This window comes from Neofelis nebulosa, chromosome 7 (genome assembly GCF_028018385.1).
Source record: "Neofelis nebulosa isolate mNeoNeb1 chromosome 7, mNeoNeb1.pri, whole genome shotgun sequence".
NCBI lineage: Eukaryota > Metazoa > Chordata > Mammalia > Carnivora > Felidae > Neofelis > Neofelis nebulosa.
The window spans coordinates 52,627,634-52,650,287 of NC_080788.1; the positions used below are offsets into that span (position 1 = coordinate 52,627,634).

At 38.9% G+C, this 22,654-nt stretch overlaps 1 protein-coding gene across 5 annotated transcripts in view; it reads left to right on the forward strand.

Moving 5' to 3' along the window:
* MYO5A (myosin VA) overlaps window positions 1–22,654 on the forward strand; it is a 195,395-nt gene that overhangs the window by 166,490 nt on the left and 6,251 nt on the right. For 3 of the 5 annotated variants that reach the window (XM_058737701.1, XM_058737700.1, XM_058737703.1), the window contains 10 exons: window positions 1,945–2,143; window positions 4,496–4,570; window positions 5,818–5,911; window positions 11,023–11,169; window positions 13,209–13,363; window positions 15,339–15,428; window positions 16,996–17,146; window positions 19,059–19,341; window positions 20,798–20,972; window positions 22,332–22,412. In XM_058737701.1, the coding sequence (XP_058593684.1) occupies window positions 1,945–2,143; window positions 4,496–4,570; window positions 5,818–5,911; window positions 11,023–11,169; window positions 13,209–13,363; window positions 15,339–15,428; window positions 16,996–17,146; window positions 19,059–19,341; window positions 20,798–20,972; window positions 22,332–22,412 (1,450 nt within the window). The remainder of the gene's footprint in view (window positions 1–1,944; window positions 2,144–4,495; window positions 4,571–5,817; window positions 5,912–11,022; window positions 11,170–13,208; window positions 13,364–15,338; window positions 15,429–16,995; window positions 17,147–19,058; window positions 19,342–20,797; window positions 20,973–22,331; window positions 22,413–22,654) is intronic. The other 2 variants (XM_058737702.1, XM_058737704.1) reach the window with 1 other exon arrangement.

The window sequence follows — 22,654 nt, forward strand, 5'->3', positions numbered from 1 at the left end:
AAACTTAGAACATTCAGCCAACACCTTCTTAAAAATCTTCTCCACTAAGGGATGCAATTAAAGCTGAAATGGATTGATAGTGAATATAGGAGTTGCGGGCCATAAGTGAAGGATCTTTCTTTCACACACTAAAATTTGTGAATCTCCCAGTAGGAGTTGGAAAAAAGACAAAACCTTTCAACTAGAGCCCAAATTACCGTGGGAGAGATTAATACCTATTACTTAGTGGTTTTTTGTTTGGAATAATGACTAATCTAAAGGACATAAGTACCTGTGGCAGTGAGACTGTGCGGTCTTCTATATTAGTACCATGCTGCCTAACAGCAGTGTTGAGTGCATAATTTGGCCTTCTATGTGATTCTTGTGAAATTCAGATATGTGAGACCACAAATCAGGGGGGTCTCTTGCATTGCTGAAGTTCAAAATAATTACCTAAACTCAACACATTACATGTGTTTAGGGGAAAGCAAATAAAATTGAAACAACAGCAGCTTTCTAACATAGACATTCATCTGCTCTAGGGATATTTGTATTTTTAAAATCTCATAAAAATACCACGTTAGTAATTAACATTTTTAAAATACTTAACTTCTTTTTCAAGGAGTTCCTGTTTATTCTGCTTTGTTTGTTCTAACCACAAGCCATCATTATTAACTTTGTGGTGTTATTCAGATTCCTTTGAAATTTTATAATTACTAGATATTTTCAGTCTGTTGTTAACAATTTGCTTGCAATGGCATCACTAACTTTTGCCCAGCAGTTGATAACAAAGGGGATTAGGATAAAAGGACGTCATTTCTTTCTTTGTGTTAGTTAATTTGTAACCATAACTTGGTTCTGTGTTTGGAAAAGGGGTGGATGTAGGAGTGGGGGTGCATGGTAAATGGGGGGTGCTGATATTCTCACCACCAACACCCTGCTCTACTTACAGGCACAGCTGACTTGCATGCTTGCTCAGAGAATCAGTAACCACTTTGTTCATCCTATTAACATCTGTTCTAAAACCATGTCTTGTTAGGATTCTGTTATTGATATGGAAGTTTATGGGGGAGAGAGAAGATGACACATTTAAAATGCATGTATATGAAGTTTTAGAACGATCTGCATTTGGGAAAATCTGTATATATTTCAGAGTCACACTCGAGCCTTTCTGTCCTTCAGAGATAAGAGTGGAAAGTAGAAATGGGACCCTGGGCACACTCTCTGCCTGAAATTAGTAACACTGAAATTCTTAAAGGCATATTTAATTAGATTGGAAGTTTGTAATCTTGCCTTCTGCAGTGTAGAGTTACTCTGTGACAAAGGTATTCTTTGCCAACTTAAATGCTAGTTTGTAAATGTTGTAAACCAGATTAAAGCTGTGTCTTTTAAATTGATTATTTTAGTCATCATTTCTTATAAACTTTTCTTTTTTTTTTTTTTTTTTTTTTAAATTTTTTTTTTTTTAACGTTTATTTATTTTTGAGACAGAGAGAGACAGAGCATGAAGGGGTAGGGTCAGAGAGAGAGGGAGACACAGAATCGGAAGCAGGCTCCAGGCTCTGAGCTGTCAGCGCAGAGCCCGACGCGGGGCTCGAACTCACGGACCGTGAGATCATGACCTGAGCCGAAGTCGGACGCTTAACCGACCGAGCCACCCAGGCGCCCCATGATCTCGCTCTCTTATAAACTTTTCAAAAGAGCTTAAACTTTTCTATTTGTTAGAGCCTTTGAAGATGATATATTTGTAGCAGGGTCCACAATTCAGAAAGACACAAATATGAGAGCGCTTGTTTCCGTTGCTGGCCCTTGTTTGAGCTTCTTGACTTTAATGAAATCAGAAGTTACACAAACATTAAAGATTCCCCACTCTTCCTGCCCTTGCAAGTGAGCACAAAGTGTCACACCCACCGAGCAGAGACTCAGGTGTCCTCTCCCTTTTCAACCTGTGTGGCTTCTCCTCAGGCTCCTGGAATCCCAGCTCCAGTCACAGAAGAGGAGCCACGAGAATGAGGCTGAAGCCCTGCGTGGAGAGATCCAGAGCCTGAAGGAGGAGAACAACCGGCAGCAGCAGCTGCTGGCGCAGAACTTGCAGCTGCCCCCGGAGGCCCGCATCGAGGCCAGCCTGCAACACGAGATCACCAGGTTGACCAATGAAAATTTGGTAAGGAGAGGCGCCCAGGTCCGTGCATTCTTAGTAGGCAGTGCCTGGCCCTCCAGCACGGTCCTAGTTTCTTTTTGATCAAACACATCCTTTTTGACTGGGAGAGACTCACTGCCTCACACATGATACCCTCTTTCTCTAGCAGAGATGGAGTAAGGAAAATGTGATTGTGTTGGTAGAAATGAAAAAGGCACGTGCACAGGTTGTGTTTCTGACAGAAGGCTCTGGCGTGTCTGAGCATTCTTAGACCTAGCTTGGAGGGTCTGGGAGATATCCCCTGACTGTGTGCTGGGCTTTTGCTACCCTTGAGAACTCAGGTGACCTGCTTTCTCCACTTCAGCTTCAGACCCTGCCATTATAAGGAGGTTGTTATGTGGTTGTCACAGTAGAGACCAGGAACAAGCTCTTTTGACCTTTGGTCCCTAGGCAGCCACGAAGGCCATTCCTGCCTCCATCTCTAGCAGACAGGTGGGGTTGGAGTGACAGTCAGGAAAGGTGGTTGGCAGAACGAAGCAGGGGCTTTTGGTGGACATTGGATAGCGTCAGCATACCTGACCCCAGGTCAGGGTGCAGGGACATCAGGATTCAAGTTTATACATTTTTTATTCTAACAGAAGTGCAATGAATTTTTTTTTTTTTTCTCTTGCCAGATTCTGAGTGCTGGCACAGAGTCCAAGTTATTTCTTATTCCTTTTTTTTCCTCTTTCTTTCTTTTACAGGAAATATTTTCTAAAATATTTCTGTCACAAAATAACTTATTACAGATTTTTTAAACCTACTTAAGTTTAATAAATATATTTATTAAATTAAAAGTCATTGAAAAGTTGTAGCTCCACATTTCTACATAAAATCTATATTGTAGTGTCAGCCTAGTTTTGAGAAAAGCTATTAAGAATTGGTAGTGACCAGTCTTTTTTGTTGTTGTTCAGGGTTTAATGACCTTTAATAAAAATAGTTTGGATTTTCTCTGCAGATTTAACAGTCTGAATTACCACTCCAAAACTCCATTAGTGATCATTTATGTTACAAATAGTTTTCTAGTGTCATCTATTCACCCACCTTTTATTAAATTAGACACAAAACCTAAAAGTATTCTTCTCACTGTCTGTCCCTCTGAGGATAGCTTGCTGCATGAGGCTCTGTTGTGGGAATGGGAGAGGCAAGTGACAGCAGGTGTTGGACTCTTTCCAGAGTGACTGAAATATTACTAATTCGTGGGAGAAAGTATTCTGAATCATGGAATATTTTTTAAATGTCATTTTATTACTCTCAAGTGTATTGTTGCTTAAATTGAACTAACAGTGCTTGAATGCTTAAGTATTGATAAATATGCTAAATTATAATGATTCATCAGTGTATAAATTCTGTGCTTATGAATGATTATCTTAAAATACAAGGTGAAACCGTGAAATCAAGATGCTTCTGGATGCACGTTCCCAGAGTCTTTTTTTTTTTTTTTTTTTACTAAGTTGATTCACCATTTCTTTTGCAAGCTTGTCTGCAGAATGAATTTTCTTGGCAGTTTTTCATAGCTAATAGAAAAGTAAATCAAGCTTTCAAATTCTAAGGGGAAGAGACTAGTTAATGAGTTTCTCTGAGTTTTAGAAAAGCCTCCTCAAGTCAGCTGCTTCTCATACCTCACTTTGGAGAATGGTTTCAAACTTAAGTGTAGGGAATAATGCACTTTTCAAAACCATTATACAGTTTCTCATTCGTAATTGTGCATTTCTTTAGGAAACACTTGAGCAGAATAGTAAAGCAGCAGTGAGATCTAGGCTTAGTGTTCTTAGAAACCCGACCCTGCGTAACCCTCTTACCCACCTGCCTCCCAACACGAACACAAAGATGGCCTTTCTCCCTCCTCTTGGAAGCATACTCCACAGGCCTTCCCCATGCTGCCTTTCAGGGAAGGAGGGCACGCAGCTTCTCACCAGCCTTTACAGCTTCAGACAAGAGTGCCACCTTGCCGTGATTCTCGCTTTCACTTCATTTGCCTTCTTGCCCTTGTCACTACTGCTGACAGTGGAAAAAAAAAAATAGAGCAACTTGTGAGCAGGTCTGAGGAGTGAAATAACAGCTTTATCTGAGGAATAATCGCCACTCCTCTGTTTACCTGCTAAATGATGATGCCTGAGCTGTGTCCTCTGAGCATGTGAAAATATATGTGTATGTGCATATATAAATTAGAATCATCTATACTGGAAAGATCAGAAGGCAATGGCAGAGCCTTTCAAGAATATATACTTTAATTATTTGGGTTTTAAAAATATTTTTAAATTGATTTTGCTGAGAAGTTGAATTCCCCTCAAAGACACAGAGAAAAACAAATATCCATTGTGCCTGTTTTTTCAGTATTTTGAGGAATTATATGCAGATGACCCTAAGAAGTATCAATCATATCGGATTTCACTTTACAAGCGGATGATTGTATGTAAATTCGGAGTGCATTTCTGTTGTCTCCTTTGCTACTTGTAGCCTCTGTTATTGAACAGCACACTGCTGCCCGCCCCTCCTCAGGAATCTCTTCAAAAACCTTCACGAAACCTGTTTCTTCCCACAGCTGTCTCGTAGCCAGTGGTGTCACCTCTATCAGTGTCTTGCGTCCACTGTCACGTTGGATTTGTTATTAACACTAGGCTTACAGTGTGATGGAAGCAAAATGTGATTTGAAAGATAAAGTACAATCCAAGAAACACAAATGAACACTTTGAAATGTTAGCACCTGTTCCCTTTGACTCAGTGGTCTACTATCTAAATCTGTGCTGTCTTAAACTGCAAAGGGAATGAGTATTTGTGTTTGTAAATACTTTTCTTCACCATAACCTGAATAATAACCACGGATATCACTCATTGACTTCTCCCATAAGCTTCAAGTCTGCTGTTACCCATTTTCTTCTTACTTATTGATCTCTTAACTATGCCTGTGATCTGAGAATTCTGGATTAATTAGCCAGTCATCACAGACTTTTTTACCCCTTCCCCTTGAATGTACTGTGTTTTTTTTCTTTTCTTTTCTTTTTTTTGGGGGGCATGAAGCATTAGGAATTGCTCCCGTTTTTCTCTATGAGAAAAATTATATCACCTGTGAAATTTTACGTGTATGTTATGCCACATGCCACTCTTTATTCTTTCTCTGTGGTTATTTTTTCATCTTACCTTTTAATTCCCCAAACTTCTAAGTTATAGGACTAATTTTAGCATCTCCAAAGGGTGGGTCTCATAGAGACAGTGCTTCTCACACACAGGTGTCGAAAGCCCCAGCCTAAGTTCAACCATCCTTAAAACTTCCCACAGAACTTTTTGAGCATTCATCAAAATTTATTTTGCCTCTTCCCCCTTGAAAGAAAGCATTCCACTGGAAAAGCAGTACATTTTTTGAGCATTTAATTGTTTTACCTACATGGGGTCTACTGGAAAAGACTCCCCAGGGAGCCTGCTCTCCATCACGCTGTAAAGGATCTTATGGCAGTGTGTATTTTAACATTTGGCTTTTCTGGTAGCTGTATTTCCCATGCCTGCCAGTTTTAGCCAGGTGGTGGCTCCACCAGTGAGCTTTTCTGGAGCTTTTATGTAAAACTAACTGCTATTCCTGTGATTTTGTGTCTGCTTTCCTTCTCTGCCTTTTCGAAGGCCCATTTTGATTTTTCTGTTATATTTCTCATTTTAATCTTTAGGATTTGATGGAGCAACTTGAAAAACAAGACAAGACTGTTCGAAAACTGAAAAAACAACTGAAAGTATTTGCCAAAAAAATTGGTGAACTAGAAGGTATATAAACATGATTTTATAACAGTTGCCAAATCTTGATTTTATATTTGTTATACTAGTGGTCTAACAGGTTTGCATGCAGTTATTAAGGATGGTATTAGACCAGCAAACTTGGCCTCCGTGGAGTGGAAATTTCCATTGCTAGGTAGGGAAAAATGTTCTTTTCATGGTAGTAGTAATTTGTGAAGAGCGAATTCATTCAACAAGCATCTAATGACTGTATTCTTTGCGCCAGACACTGTGCTTGGCAGTATAACATAGAGGTTAAGCGTATGGATTCTATAGCCAAGCTTCTTGGCATCAACTCCCAGCTCTTTTATTAGTCCTCTGATGTCGGGCAAGTTATTGAACCTCTCTATGCCTCAGTTTCCCCACTTGTTACATGGGAATTATCATGGCATCTATCTGACAGTTTGTGAAGATGAAATGAATTAATGTGTATAATGTATTTAGTGTATTTCCTGACACATAGCAAATGCTATATACAACTTTATTATTATTTTTACTGTTACTTCTAGTATTAGGGAAACTAAGATGAGTAAAATTAAGTCTGCATCTTCAAAGAATCTAATAGAGAAAATAAGAGAAGTAAATAAGGAAAAATGAATTATGATTATAAAGAAATAAAATTTCTTTAAGCGTTTCATGGTTTGTATATGACGATGGGAAAACACCTTGAAAAAATGATCAAATACAAGTTGTTATTATATACAAATGAATCTTGTCTTTTGGATCAGTATGCTTGTTCCTTCCCTAGGTATGTATCTAGGTGCCAGGGATATAGCAGTAAATGGAGGTAAAGCCAGGTTCTAAGCATATTCTAACAATGTTCTCGTTGTTCAAGAGATTTAGAGACCCTCTTTGGAATTGCCTTCAAACCTATGCGATTTTGACCAGAAATGATACTGTGCAGTCTGACTACCCATCTGTTCTCTCGGTGTCACTCTGCATAGTGTTTGCTTGGCTCAAAGGATGAAGAGTCCCCAACACTGGGAATGCTCAGAAGAGTCTACCATGTTAACTCTGTGTGGTTTTCCTTCTTTCAGCATTCCAGGTCTGTCCTGACTGTCCTTTCTGTTTTGTCTTCCTTCTTCTCTTGCTCAAGTCCTGGTCATCCTTTGAGACCAGAGTCATATGTCACATCCCCAAGCGCAGCCTCTCCTGATCATGCAGGCAGGCTTTATGGCTCTGCCCTCTGTGTACCACGATGGCTCACATTTTTTGTGGTTTTCACATCGTACTTTTAGCAGTTTTCTGTTTAAATCACTGGCTTCCTCAATGGCCATGAGCTTCCTGAGCATAGGGACCACTTCTTATTTCTCCTTGTTTTCACAGCATTGAGCATAGTGTCTGACCCACGATAATCATTCCTTCAGTATTTGTTGAACAAATAAACAAGTTCCAGAAATATTTAGAATGGCAACATAGGTGTTCACTTTGAAGAGGATAATACTCTTTGGGTATACGAATGTTGAAATATTTATTTAGAAACCATATAGATTACTTTGCAGTCATAATTTATTTATAATCATGTAGCATTACATGATTCATATATTACATTAAAACTTTGAGCCTCCAAATTACACACACACATGGACTGTAATGTCTGTCGACAGAACTTTAAAAAATCTTTATTTTGAAAACCTTTCTGCACTTAATTCTGCTTTAATTATATCATGAGATGATAATTAGCAGAGTGCCTGAAAGAACTGATTTTAAGGGTATTAACTAGCCAATTAGTTTTTTCAACTTCTAATGATTTCTTTGCAATACATTAGTAAAATTTCATAAATAACAAAGCCACTTATTATTTTAAGTTTTTACTCAGCTTTTTTTGTTATGTATACTTTAAATTGAGATAGGTTAGAATACCTCAAGAAGTCAGAAATTTTAAGCCATTATCAATCAGAAATCAATCTCATCAATGAAACTATCTTGCCAGCTATGTTCTCAAACCTATAAGTAGCATTTGAGAAACACTTCATAGATTAAACAAAGACATCATTTCTTCAGAAAAGTTATATTTCGAGTTAAATGATATGTATCTAAAGAATAAAACAAAATAGATGTGTGTGACTTGGACACATGCTGAGTGCAGTGTCCCTCCCCCCGCCGCCCAAATTAGAGAATAAAGGTAGCAAGCTCTTCTAATACTTTTCATATCTCCTAATCTCCCATTATACAGAAAATACAGGCAACTTTCTACAACAAAGCATCTTAAAAACTAAAAGTTTTCTTGTATTTTTCTCTAAATATAATATACTTAAATTCTTCTGGTTTAAAATAGCAAGACTCTTGCCTCCTCCTATGGGCTACCCTTAATTAAGGAGACTTTTTTAGAAACCAGTGTGGCTTTTTTTTTTTTTTAAACACTAACACATATAATTTGATATAGCTAAATTGAGAGTGTTTCAAAATTTGATGTGCTTTGTGCTGTATTTTAATCCAGTAGTGGGTGTTCCATGTCAATTTTCATGGAGTCAGGGAATTTATACCTAAAAGAATTCTGGAAATCAGTTAATTATTTCATGGGAATAAAAAACGGAGGTCCAGAAACTGTAAGTGACTGCCAAGGTCTCGGCAGTTAGTAGCCAAACTGGAACTAGAACCCAAGCTTTCCAGGAACACTTAACTCTCCCTTTGTGTCATATTTTCCAACACAACCTCTCTTCTTGTAGGAATTTATTTGACTGTCTCTATTAAGCCTGAAATCAAGATATTTCTGGTACCAAAGTGAGGAAAATTTAACTTTTAAAAAATTATGCAATTTCCTTTCCTTTTCCAGGACAAAAAGGTTCAGGAATATTTTTTTCCCTCGACTATAACGAATCTAGAAAATAGAAAATAGAGATCGCTTCAGGTCTTTCTAGAAGAAAGTCTGTATTAGATGAAACATTGGACCAAACAACCCCAAGATCTTTTGAGTCTTTGAAAACTGGGATGTGGTCCTGGCTTTATTCTTTCTGGCCTTATATTTTCCTGATGCTAGATAAAGCTTGACATTTTATTTTAATTAGAAGATAGCTTGCTAAATAAATCAGGTTTGTGTTGAGCTTACATCTATATTTTATCTATGCATTTTTATAAAGACTCAAATCTCTGAGGAGAATTCAAAGGCAGAGAGAAACTTTTAATGAAAATATGGCAAATTTTGTCTCTGACATTTTTGTACAGAACCAAAAATATCTTGGTTAGAGGTTTTGCAAAAGGAAAGTGAAGCTTTCTTTTAAAACATGAAATCTAATAAAAATATTTACTGTATTTCTTAAATTCTGAGATATACAAATTTTTACATTTTAACATCTCAAATTTGGGTGCGTCTTTCAAAAATTATTGATGGGTTGTAGTTTAATTGGCAGTGTTTTTCCTTCTTTAGTGTTATATAAAATAATGGTATATCTCATCATCAATGGATGAAATCAGTAGGTTTAAAACATTCTTTTTGGGTTACATAGGGTCCAAATATGTACCTTTGTTGATAAACATATAATATATTGAATCTGTTTCCTCTGTTTCCCCTCTCAGAATTGTTTCTATGCCTCAAAGCATCTAGTAAGACAGATGGCAGGGATTTGACTCTTTTGTACCTTACATGCAGCATGTGTACAAGCTGTGAAGCCCACTGCGTGCTGATCCTGAGTTCTTCATGGTGTTGTGTTTAAACTGACTCCAGAAGTAATTTGTGTAAAACTAAATAGCTTGAATCTCCTGTCTCCTGCATAGAGACATACAGTTTACCATGCATATGAAACACTAGATATCCCAGTCCTGACTTGTCCAATCACGATATGATCACTCTTTAGATATCATAGTGGTGATGGACGGTGGTGATTGTCAGCGCTGGTAATCCCGGTGTGTGATGCTGCAGCGTGAGGTGGACGGAGTGTCACTAGGCTGGCTCCCTGCCACTTAAGCCAGAACACTGGCAGGTACTGGCGTTCTCTGTGATAACCTTGTCCTATGGAGCTGGCTTCCCAGAACTAACATAGGAAGTTGCCCAGGGTGACAGGGGAAGCTCTACTGATACCTTGTAGAATCAGCAACATTAAATTTTCTAATGCTTCTGAGCTGCATTTTGTTTGTTTGACACCAGGTTCAACTCAACCTATGCCTAAAGAGATTTCTTAACTGCCCCCTCCCTATAAATAAAAGAAGAAAAAACCTGCTTATTAGCACATACTTCCACAAACACCACCATGACTCTGTGTTTCCTTTTCTTCCCTTGCATTTCTCATTTAATTCTCAATTTTGAGATGAAATTGAAGACTTTTTTTTTAATCCTTAGCATAATCCTTCTCTAGCACCTGCCATTAACAATAGTGACCATTTTTAACATCTAAAAGGATTGTTAACCAGTGGTTATACTTTAAATGGTTACAACTTAAGACGTTTAGCACTTGATTACAAACAAACAAGCAAAAACCGGAATAATATTTAGGAAATCATATTAAATAGAAGTGTTTTATCTGCTCATGACTTCTTTGGGGATGAGGGGTAGCAGGAAAAAGTTAGTGCTTTGCCTTATAAGGCCTTTGTGAAAAATGATACATTTCACATCAACTAGTGTGAACAAACACTATTCTGCCATTTATCTTGATGTGGTTTGAACTGATTGCAATTATACAGTGAAAGTAAGTGTTCTTTTTCTTTGATGACTGGATTCATAGAGCTAAATGTGACAGGAATCTTTAATACTCTTGCTGCTTCTTCCTAGAATATTATATTTTTTCTTCTGTGATTAAAGTATATTTAACTATTATGATGGTACTGATTAATTAACCAAGAAGTTAAACCACTTACTTCAGGGACATTTAATCTTACTACAAAGTAAATTTTATTACCAAAAAAAAAAAAAATGTTTTTAAATCAAGTAAGGTTCTTTGATATTGATAGTAGCCAAGCATTAGTGGATGTTAGGGTGACATCACCATATAATTTTGCCATCTGTCCACTCAATTTTAGCAGAAAAAGGTATTTAAAGAGGGAACAAGTAAGTGGCAAATATGACAAGCTTCTGTTGTTATAGAGTTCGTTTAAAATTATTGGACTATGGAACGCTCTTATCTTTTCTACCTGGAAAATATTTCTTCTCCCTTTTGTTTCTCATGAAGTGGGCCAAATGGAGAACATATCCCCAGGACAGATCATTGATGAACCCATCCGTCCAGTCAATATTCCTAGGAAAGAAAAGGATTTCCAAGGAATGCTGGAATACAAGAAGGAGGATGAGCAAAAGCTTGTTAAGAACCTGATTCTGGGCAAGTATTTTCTGCATGGGATAAAAGGTCTTTCTGGTACATACGTCGGCAGTGGGAAAGACTAGTCACTAATGTTTGAAATATTCAACACTGGTTTCTTTAGTCATCACTGCATACTGTGCGTGATCCTGCTGCAGTAGCATCCTGACCACGTCATGCTGCAGTCAACCTGCAGGGAGACTGGTCTAGAATCACCTATCAGGATCCTTTGAGGCCTGGGCTTCTTAGCTCTGGCTGAAGAGTAGATTATCTGGGGAAGCTTTTGAGAAGTATTAACGTACAGTCCCCATCACAGACTAATTACATCAAAATCTCTAGAGGGAAGAGCCTGACCATGTCTGTTATATGTTTTTCAATCTTTCAAAGGATTCTGAAGTGTAAGCCACAGTTGAACACCCACTGGTCTCAGCCACTGAACTTCCTGAATCTCATTTTTTCCTTGCTTCCTTTGACAACTAAATATGTCAAGAACAACAGTTTGGTAAAAGAGAAGAAACAAAAGAATTAGGGAAAAGATCCCAGCAATGGAAGGAGAGGACTGCATAAATGAAATGGACATGAAGGAAGCATTTCAGAGCAGCATAGGGTGAAGATTGTGTGTAAGCCCCCTGGCTCTGCAAGAAGACTAATTTAGGGGACAGTGGGAAGTGAGTAGGGAATGCACACAGCCTGAAAGTTGTGAACTGAAAAAGGGAAAAAACCTCTTTTCTCAGCTTTTGCATAGCATTCCTCCCCGCAGGTGTGGGGTGACAGTAATGTGATTGGCAATTATACTTGATTTAATGTTCCCAGGGTTCATGGCATGAATACTATATATAGGTGCAGAGGCACTTAAGTTTCAGCATGATCTTTATTTAGCAAAAATGTTAAGAAGCCACTGGTTTTTAAGCATAGAGTTAACAAAGATTCGTCAGTTCAATAACATTTAGTGAGCTCCTACCACATGCTAAGTATTTTCTAGGTACTGGATACTGAACGAAAATAAAGTCCCTATTCTCATAGATCTTACATTGGGGGATGGTGGGGAACAGAGAAAAAATAGACATATAATAGGGAAAAGGATAAAGAGTAAAGGCAAATGTATTAGTTTATATAAGACTGTCCAGAAAGTTGTCTTCAATAAGGTGATCTTTGAACAGAGATCAAAGGAGGTAAGGAGGCAAATCATCCTGATATCTGAGGAAAGAATATTCCAGGCAGAAAATAGTAAGTACATAGTCCCTGGAGTGGTAGCATGCCTGGCATATTCAACCAACAACAAGGAGATTCATTGTGAGCTGGGGAAGGGAACAGGGCCAGATCACACTGACCATAATGAAGATTTTTTATTTTATAAATGGATGAGAAGTAACTTGGAAGATTTTCAGGATCTGACCTACATCTTTGTATAGTGTCACTCTGGTTGTTGTGTGAAAAATGTACTATTAGGGAGCAGCGGATGAATCAGGAAAACTAGTCTGGAAGCCATCACTACAGTCCAGGAGAAGAGCATAGTCTATTCTAGGATGGCCAGTAGAGTAAGTAATTGGATTCTGAATGGGTTTTCTCGGTAGAGCCAATAGGACTTATTACTGGATTAGATGTGTGGTGTGAGAAAACAATGAGTCAAAAATGCTGACTAAGCTCATGATTTGGGAAACCAGAAGTCTGGAACTGCCATTTAACTGAGAAGGGGACAGCTCCTGGGAGAGCAGGTTCCAAAGGGATCTAGTGGTTTGGTTTGGAATGTACTCAGTTCGATGTGCCTGAGCAGAGGTGTTAAGAAGGCAGGGAATTCAAGGGAATTCAAGGGAAAAGTCAGGGCAAGAGATATAAACTTGGGAGTTGTCATTATATAGACAACTAAGATTCATATGTCCCAACTAAGACTCAAAATTTCTCTACTTAATGAGCTATTAAAATGCTTCTTTTTTTAGTGTGACCTCTTAGCCCTGAATGATTGAGTTCTTTCACAAGAACCGTGCTTTTGTATCTTACAAAACATTCCTCATGAAGACTTTCAGTGTTATATAAGATTATTTTTCCTCATTTCCTTTCAGAACTGAAGCCACGTGGTGTGGCAGTCAATTTGATTCCAGGGTTACCAGCGTATATCCTGTTTATGTGTGTTCGACATGCTGACTACCTGAATGATGATCAGAAAGTAAGGTCATTGCTAACATCAACAATTAACAGCATCAAAAAAGTATTAAAGGTCAGTTCATGTTCAACAAAATTCTCATAATTAATCTTAATGATGACAGAATCTGCCCCAAGTTACTTTTCCTTCCTTAAGCTGGAGCTAAGTTGCCAGATATGACACTTTGCAGTCTTCACTGATAACTTCCACTATAGGAAGCATTCTTTCTTGCAACACGTCTGTATGCCTTCTTTTACATAGGGCTCAGGTTGAACAGTAATCAAAATTAATTTGATATAATTGTACCTAAGTGCAGAGTAAATTAAGTTTCTCCATAAATGGAAATAGTCTGCTTTGAGGTCTTAAAAGTAAATTAAAAATACTTAGTGTGATCCATATATCTAGGAAGTATGTTGCTCTAGTTAGAAAGGTATTAAATAAGTTCAATACCATATGTTTCATTCATATAAAAAGATGTCTGATAAAACATTATAATTTTTCTTCCATCTTTTCTTCCTCTTATTCTCCAACTCACCCCATAATTTTCCTTGTTACCTGAAATGCCTGGTTCCATGTGAGAAGCAACACATAGATACTAACAGAGAGGAAAGATTTGGAAACGGCAGCAGAATTATGTAATAGAGTAGAAAGCCCTACATAACTCAGTAGTCACTGAGTCACCTTGCATAATACTCCTCTTGCCTCTCTAGAAAAACAATGAACATTATACTTAGCTTTACCTCACGTGTTTCTATGAGGAGCTAAGAAAATGTTCTCCAAGCACTTTGCTTTCTGATTATCTAACTGAAGTTAGATGAGAACTTTTAGGATGGAGATAAGTAGGTAGTTAACATGCCCAGTGGATGCTTTCAAATCTAAAATGTCTTTAATGCATTATTTTTTAAATGGTGGTAAAATATATATAACATAAAATTTACCGCATAACCATTTTTCAGTGCTTAGTTCTGTGCCGTTAGCATATTCACATTGTTGTGCCAACCCTATCACTGTCCACCTCCAGAACTTTTTCATACCCCCACAACTGAAGTTCTGTCCCCTTTGAACACACCCTCCCTGCAGCCCCTGCTAGTGAACCTTTGACAAATGCTGGTTCTCCATCCCTGCTGTGCAGATATGCTATGCAGTTAGTTTTATGGTGGTTACTAAAACATGGGGTTTCTGAAGATTTAACATTTAAAAATTGATGAATGTCTTCTGATATAACTCATTTCATTTTTGGTGTATTGATGCTATATTGCACTTAGCCTACAAGTTTTACTAATTTGTAAGTCAGCTCCTGCAAAGACCACAAAACCAAAGCGTTTTCTCCCTCTCATCTTAATTGCAAGAAGACATTTCTCTAATTTAACTAATTATTATATTAAATTGTTTAAAAATTAAAAAGGATGGGTACTAGAATATAACACCCTTTCGATACAGTTTAAAATTGATGTGAGCTTGTCTCACATCCCAGTTTTGAATTGAAGTGTATTTGTCTTGAGTCCCTGTTTTGATCTAGCAACTGGTTGTTTGACATGTGCCCCAGTCCTGATGAAGAGCTATTCAGCTTCCCCTGTCTCCTTTTCTGGAGACAGAACAGGACTTCCTTCATCCCGTTTCTGATTCTCTGCTCAGGAATTGTATCTTACTGTTGACCTGATTTGTAACCTAATCCGGCTTTCATCGTTTCATAGTCTGTGATTCCCTTTTATGCTTTTAGTCCTCTCTGATCCCCTTAGTAATCCTGAAGGAAGTGAGTTGGGGTAAGCTGTGGCTTGATGAATTTTTTTCTGCTGAAAGGGACCATTAAACTGACATCAACTGAGTGACTGGGCATCCTTTTCTAATGGCAAGAAACTAGATGCCAAGCAAAGTAACGACCAACCAACAAACTTGGTTGAAATTTTCTAGCAATGATGTAAGACTTTGCAATGTGATTTTTTTTTGTAATTCTTTATAATTTAACTGAGGCCTTCTGGTATCTGTTCAGTTTCCTTCAGGTTGTTATTTCCCTAAGGAAAAGTGAATTTAGCCTTTTTCTCTCTTTCAGAAAAGAGGTGATGATTTTGAAACTGTCTCCTTCTGGCTCTCTAACACATGCCGATTTTTGCACTGTTTGAAGCAGTACAGTGGAGAAGAGGTGAGAAAACCTTCATTAAAACACCAGTGTGATATACTTTGTGAACTTTTTAGGGAAAAATTGAAAAGCACAAAACGTTTAGCCATTAATTTAGAAACCTGAGTTCAGAGGTGGCTTGGAAGCCTGTAGCTTTGTTTGATGTTCATTGTTTATGAAACAGTGATTTAGACAGTGACATAGTTTCTTCCCTCTGAGAGTTTGTATTTTGATGAAGCATAGCAGAAATAAAATGAGCATTTGTCGATGAATTGTTACCAGCAGTGAAACCTCTTGTCAGCATGTGGAAGTGGGCTTTTCAAGCACTGATATGAGAAATATAGAACTATTTAAAGAAATTCATCAATTTGGGCTTTCCAAATGCATGAAAGGTAATCAAGCTAAGGCATGTCTCTCTAGACTGGTCCCAAAACCTGTTTTGCTTTTATTTGTAGTGATATGTTCATCAGGTGTTTACTAGACTTCAAAACTAATATTTCAATACTGTAATCTGTTAATAATTACTCTTTATTAAGGTCTGCTCAGTATATATCAGATAGTACTTACTCTATGTTATTTAATTCTTGCAACATCTCTGTGAGGTAGGAATTATAACCCAGTTTTACAGATGAGGAAACTGAAGTTCGATGAAGTTCATCATTTTGCCCAGGTTCTCTTAGCCATAAGGAGCAGTGCTAGAATTCTAGGTCTGCTCACCTCCAAGAGCCTGTGCCCCTAACCACTGCCCTCCATACCTCCACCTTGTGCTGGGAGAGCAGCCAGAGAAGCTGAGCGGTAGCATTTTCTGGGCACCAAGAGGCTAGTGGCAGGGGACTATCCCGGCAAATGACAGAAAATATAAATATGAGTAAGACGTGCTCCCTGAGTAGGTGGGACAGACAGACTAGAATTCCCCCGAGGGGCCATTAACTGTCCTGTCAGTCCCCACTTCTGACCATGTTGTTAGGTAGTTTTAGGGAGGCACATGCTTCATTATGTGCAGAAGCCATCAAACAGGCAATTGCCTTTTGTCAGGCAACATCTGACAAAAGTACCTGCCTGTACAGTTGGCTTCCCATTTTAGCTCATACCACCAAAAGATTCCATTCTAAGCTTGGATTGAAAATCATGTATGGTTACAATGAAATACAATGAAGGGAAATTTTTTATTTATTCACCAATCTCTGTAGAAGCCAGTCTAGTTTAAGATGATGTATGCCCTTCAGGTGCAATATTTATAAATAGGAAGTTAAGAGATTAGTGCTTTAGATAATTTACTGTTTGGCAGTAAACCTGCTGCTTCATAAGTGAAAACACTCACTAATTTTTTTTTTTTAAACTAAGTTCCCCCATCTTGTTTCACTGAATGCTAGCTTGCCAACTTTAGATACTATTCAAAAGCTAGTAAGAAGTGGAAGGGGAATATGATGGAAACAAACACCAGCATTTCAGAATGACTGTCTGGCATTCAAGAGCAGAGCAGACAGGAAACTCTTCAGAGGAAAGACAGCAGGAGATGTCTGATCAAACGAGGGAGTTAGAAGAGAGCTTTTATTTCACGGGTGTCAGTAACTCTGCTTTATGGCTCTAGGGCTTTATGAAACACAACACGTCTCGCCAGAATGAACACTGCCTCACCAACTTTGACCTGGCTGAGTACCGGCAGGTGCTAAGTGACTTAGCCATTCAGATCTACCAGCAGCTCGTGCGGGTGTTAGAGAACATCCTTCAGCCAATGATCGGTAAGGCGAGAGCATTGCTGACATCGAGGTCTGTCTACCTCATGTGCCCACCAGTGGCATTCATTTCTTCATACAAAGAACATAAAGTAGTAAGACCGGTCCTGAAATTAGCTGAGGAATCCCGAACCCCAGCCGTGACTAACTGGGATACATCAGAATCACTGCTTCCATATGATCGAAATGGCAGTATCTAGTTAATCTCCCCACTGTGTGAGTCCTCTCCCTTAAGACCGGTTATGCTATATACCCATCAATATACCTCATACCTTGTCCAGTTTTCAAAAATTAAAACTTTAAACTCTGGTCTAGGACACTGCTACACTGAGCCTCCTCAGGGCCCATCTAAGACTAAGGAGGCTGGGGAGAGTTTGCACTTTGCCTATTAGGCTACAGTAAAAGGGCTGCGGGGTACCACAGCAACAAGAATAGGTGTCAGACACTCCACAGTGGGTTGTTCATCTTGTGGCCCCTACGGAATTGTTAAAGGCAATTTGGTTTAAAGTAGCATTTTCTCAGTGGATGAGTGACTGGGGTGTGCACGTGTGTGTGTTTCTATATATGTGTATTCAGCTAGGTGTGTGAGTCCACATACCTCTCTTTTATATGCGTATGCTCACTCTGAGTGCGTATTTATGTACTATACTACCTCTATTCCGTCGGAATGGGTAGCATTCATGAAATAGGAATTAGGAGGCCTATATAAATTGCAGGATGCTAGTTTTGAATGCATTGAATTAAATTTGTTTTAAGTTATCAAACTCAGTTATCTTCAGGCAAATCAGCAACACCTTCTTAAGGCTACTCCCAGCTACACTTTCTTTTCCTACCTGTGTGTTTTCCACATTTCCACAACTTCTTCATTGCCTTTAGTATTCTGTCTTCCATCATAGGCCCACAATTAACCAACTAGAAACCAAAAAGGCTGAGGAAGCCATGGGAGATAGCAGTGATTTCTTCACGGGACAACTTCAGTCATCAGTTCTTCAGTTGTCCCCTAAAGGTTGTGTTCAAAGCGACCTAGGTCAGCTACAATGTAAGAGGTGACACGGACACAGAGGTCAACTTCAGCCAATATTTCTTCTATTTTTGCCTATTTTTATTGGCTAAATAAGAAGTTTACCTCCAAGATGCCCCCCTTTAAACTGCTTTCCCCATCTCCCAGTGATGTGATAATAACCACCAGTGTTTTGTGTCATTGTCAGGTGCTGTGGAAGCCACGTTTAGCACTGTGAGATGTAAAATGAATAGGAGATGTAAAAACTGAATCGGGAATGGCCCCTGCTGTCAAGGCGCTGTCAGTCCAAGCGGTGGTCATCCCACAACCATCCTCGAGGGGGCATAAGCCAAACACTGTGAGGGCACAGTGGAGGGAGCAGCAGTGCCCCAGATTCGAGAAAACTGAGTTCTGGGAGGCTGAGGCTAACCCCAGAGCCTCTCTGCCACTGTGGAAAGTTAAGGGCAAGGAATGGCCCAGTTCTCCAGCCCCACACGACCATCCCCTCTCAAGGCTTCTCCACAACCACTGCCCAATCTCCTCTTGTACTTGCTACTTAATTTCTTTGCCTGTGGGGTTCAGATATCCCTGGAGAATATCTTATCTTCTCCCTAACTGCTACATCTTTCTCAAAAACCCTCCCAAGATATCACACACTTGTGTTGTTATAAGGTTGCTGCTTCCTATTTTTGAAAATACACGATTATGATTTCTTAGTTTCATGGTAAATTTTCGCATTTAAGAATTATTCCTTCATTAAAGTTTAAAATCTGGAAGCCCTCTTTTTGGGAAGGCTTCTCCCTCTGTTTTGATACTCAGATGATCTTCCTCAATAGAATGTGTGAGAGCATGTGTGAGCATGCGTGTATGCACGTGGAACACGCATCTTCTCTTCTAACACTTGAACTACTCCCGCAGTCTCTGGCATGCTGGAGCATGAAACCATTCAGGGCGTGTCTGGGGTGAAGCCCACAGGGCTAAGAAAGCGAACCTCCAGCATCGCTGACGAGGGCACCTACACACTGGACTCCATCCTCCGGCAGCTCAACTCCTTCCACTCAGTCATGTGTCAGCACGGCATGGACCCTGAACTGATCAAGCAGGTGGTCAAACAGATGTTCTACATTGTTGGGGCCATCACCCTGAACAACCTCCTTCTGCGGAAGGACATGTGCTCCTGGAGTAAAGGCATGCAGATCAGGTGAGCGAACACCAAAGCTGATGGCTTGTTTGAGGTCAGTGTACCCGATGTCTGCTACCGCCAGCCGGGCAGCACGGGAGGACCAGACATGGAGCTGCTTTCTCCTGGCTGGCTGGGCTTCTCCACTTTCATTCATTACCACTCCTGACTGTGCCTTTCAGTAGGCTCTACCCACCACTAGTTGGGAACCCCGCTCCACTGTGACGCTAATTTGTTTGAGGGAATGGAGAGAAGATGCAAAATTCTTACAGTTGAGATAGCTGCTTCCTCGCCGTTTGCATGTGTTTTAATTGTACATAACAAAATAGCTAATTCTTTATAATGAAGATTTCTGATGCTTGACTTCTCTTAGAAAGTTATTTTGACAAAACACCTTTTTGTACCATGGTAACAAGAACGTGTCTAATAGATCTGTTACTAACTTCAAATACGCCCCTCATCTCTTAAGAAAATGTGCACTCAGTTTTATGCCCAACTACCCCACCACATAACCTCATACTCATAATAGAATTGATTTTTTTTTTGCAAATCATTTATTTTAAAATAGAATATTTGCCAAGAGAGGAAAAAAGGATTTCTCTTACAAAAGTTAATCTCAGGAAACCTTGGCATTCTTTTCAAATTTTCTATTCTGACGCACAGCCATTGTAGTTAATGTTAGAAAGATAATGCCTCCCACTCAAGTAGTAGGATTTATTTCTCTGTAAGCTTTGTTTATACATGTGAAGCACCATCATAATAACATACGGTCTCCTATTTGCCTGATTGTGCAGTGCTGCTCATGTGTCCCTTTAGCATTTTAGTATGAAAACCACTGTCACTTGGTTGACCACCTCTTGTAACCTTGGCGTCTGTGCAGTTTCCATGTCTCTCTCCATATTTGGAGTCTTCGTCTCTTCCAGCGGCCCCCACTTACCCTGCTGTCCTTCCATCCCTGAGCTTCCTCAGGCCACTACCCTATCACCCAGGCTCTTCCCTAAACAGAGCTGGAGCACAAGGTCTGTGTGGAAGGATCTTGTTTTTCTTGACTAACTTGGAATTTAACCTGTAATAAAGAGGAATGGATACGCAGAGGCTATTGATTCTACCCTCTGAAATTGTAAGAGAAGCTAGAAAGTGTTTTCCGGTCAGCTGTTTAATAAGGACACAGCCATATTGTGTGTTCTATTTTGTCTTTCAGCAAGTCATATTTCATAACTTTTGCTGTAATGGCTATATTTCTACCTTCCATTGAAGTTAATTATATTCTCTAGTCACTTACTGTTATATAATTATGATTATAAACCTTATGGCTATAATAAAATTTTAAGCACTGGTAAGATTTAAGAAAATTGAACAAAAATACTGGCTGTCATTTTAACTGAAATTCCTGACAAAGCCATACATAAAAAATTAAGACATTTATGACAACATTCGGTGAATTTGCATTCTCTCCCCCTCTCTTTTTTTGGCACAGGTACAATGTCAGTCAACTGGAAGAGTGGCTGCGTGACAAGAATCTGATGAACAGTGGGGCTAAAGAAACCCTGGAACCTCTCATTCAGGCTGCGCAGCTTTTGCAAGTGAAAAAGAAGACAGATGATGACGCAGAAGCCATCTGTTCCATGTGCAGTGCTTTAACTACTGCCCAGGTAAAACACCTTGCCCTGCTGTGCAGTAAGGTAGCACTCCTCACGGGTGCTGCTCAGGGAAGTGAGGAGGTCTCCTAGCCATTGCTCTGGTCTCTGAGCTGACTTCATATGTGTCAGAGAAAACATATACCTATACAGGTCTTAAAGGAGACTTTACTAGCAACTCAGTCATCCACAGTCAACATTTAATAAATATTTATTTATTTTTTAATGTTTATTTATTTATTCTGAGGGAGAGAGAGAGAGAATCCCAAGCAGGCTTCACACTGTCAGCACAGAGCCCGACGCAGGGCTCATGAACTGTGAGATCATGACCTAAGTCAAAAATCAAGAGTTGATGCTTAACTGACTGAGCCACCCAGGTGCCTCTCAGTAAATATTTATTCAGTGTGTATAGTGTTCTGCATAATGTCCCAGGCACTGAGATACAACCAAGAACAAAACAATGTCCCTGCTCTCATGGGATGTACAGTCTCTGCATTCTATGGAACCTGTATTCCAAAAAGTAATTTTCCATACTATTTGATAATTGAATGATATTTTAGACTTCTCTATTTTAAGACAGATTATTCTTATTCCTTTATTTCAATAAATGACTAATTGAGCTATCTTGAGGCACCATACCTGTTGCTGGGGGAGATGCTTCAAAAAATAAGAAACAATCCTTGCCTAAAAAGAATTTCCAGTTTAGTAGACAAGGCAGATGTACCTAACTGATTCTACTATAAGAGGTTCTAGCAAGTTCTACAGTAAGATGTCTAAAGGAAGTGCCGAGGGGCAGTCACTGTGTTCGAGGAAGGCTCCATTAAGCTGGGTATTGAATTTAAGGAAGTGAGAAGGACATTTGAGGACAGTGGCAACAGCGCGAGGCAAGAAATAGGCATACACCTTACCCATTTTTCTTTTGCCAGTTATTTCTATGCTGACTCTTGGGCTTTCTTAATGTTCTTTACGCATCTCATAACGTAGACATCTTCACAAACCATACATAGAATATGTATAGAAAGCAGCTAGATGAAAACTAGGGACACTGTTAAAAGTTGCCATTTGGGTAGACTGGGAAGATTGAGTGAGATACTTTTCCTTTTCATGTTGTGTTCTTTTGTATAGTTTGATTGTTTTTCCAGATTTATATTTCTTCTTAAAAGTACAGATAATACATTAATACATTCTTATTTTAAAAATTCACATAGTAAAGGCAAATGTGCCCTTTAGACTAGCTCCCTCTTCCCTCATCCCAATCCAGCCCTGAGTAGAATTATAAACTGTATGCACAGATCCTTTTAGTTTCCCAGATTATCAGCACCCAGTGTGTATTTGGTTATATGCTGAAAACTTTGATCATTTCATTTCTCGCAGATTGTCAAAGTGTTGAATTTGTATACTCCAGTTAATGAGTTTGAAGAAAGAGTCTCTGTATCATTTATTCGTACTATACAGGTAAGATCTCCCAGGCTTTCTTTTCCTTTGATTCACCAACACAGTCTTTTGAATGGAAATTTACAGTTTATTGAAGGAAAGTGTGGTTTTGTTATTGTATTATCTCATTCTGACAGTGCATTAACTTTTGGTAACAGATTATTAGAAAAAATGCAGTGATTTTAAAACAAATATAAACATTCTTTAGCAGTTGAAGACTTTTTGGTAGATTTTTGGTGGGAAAAAATTATTTGTAGATTCAA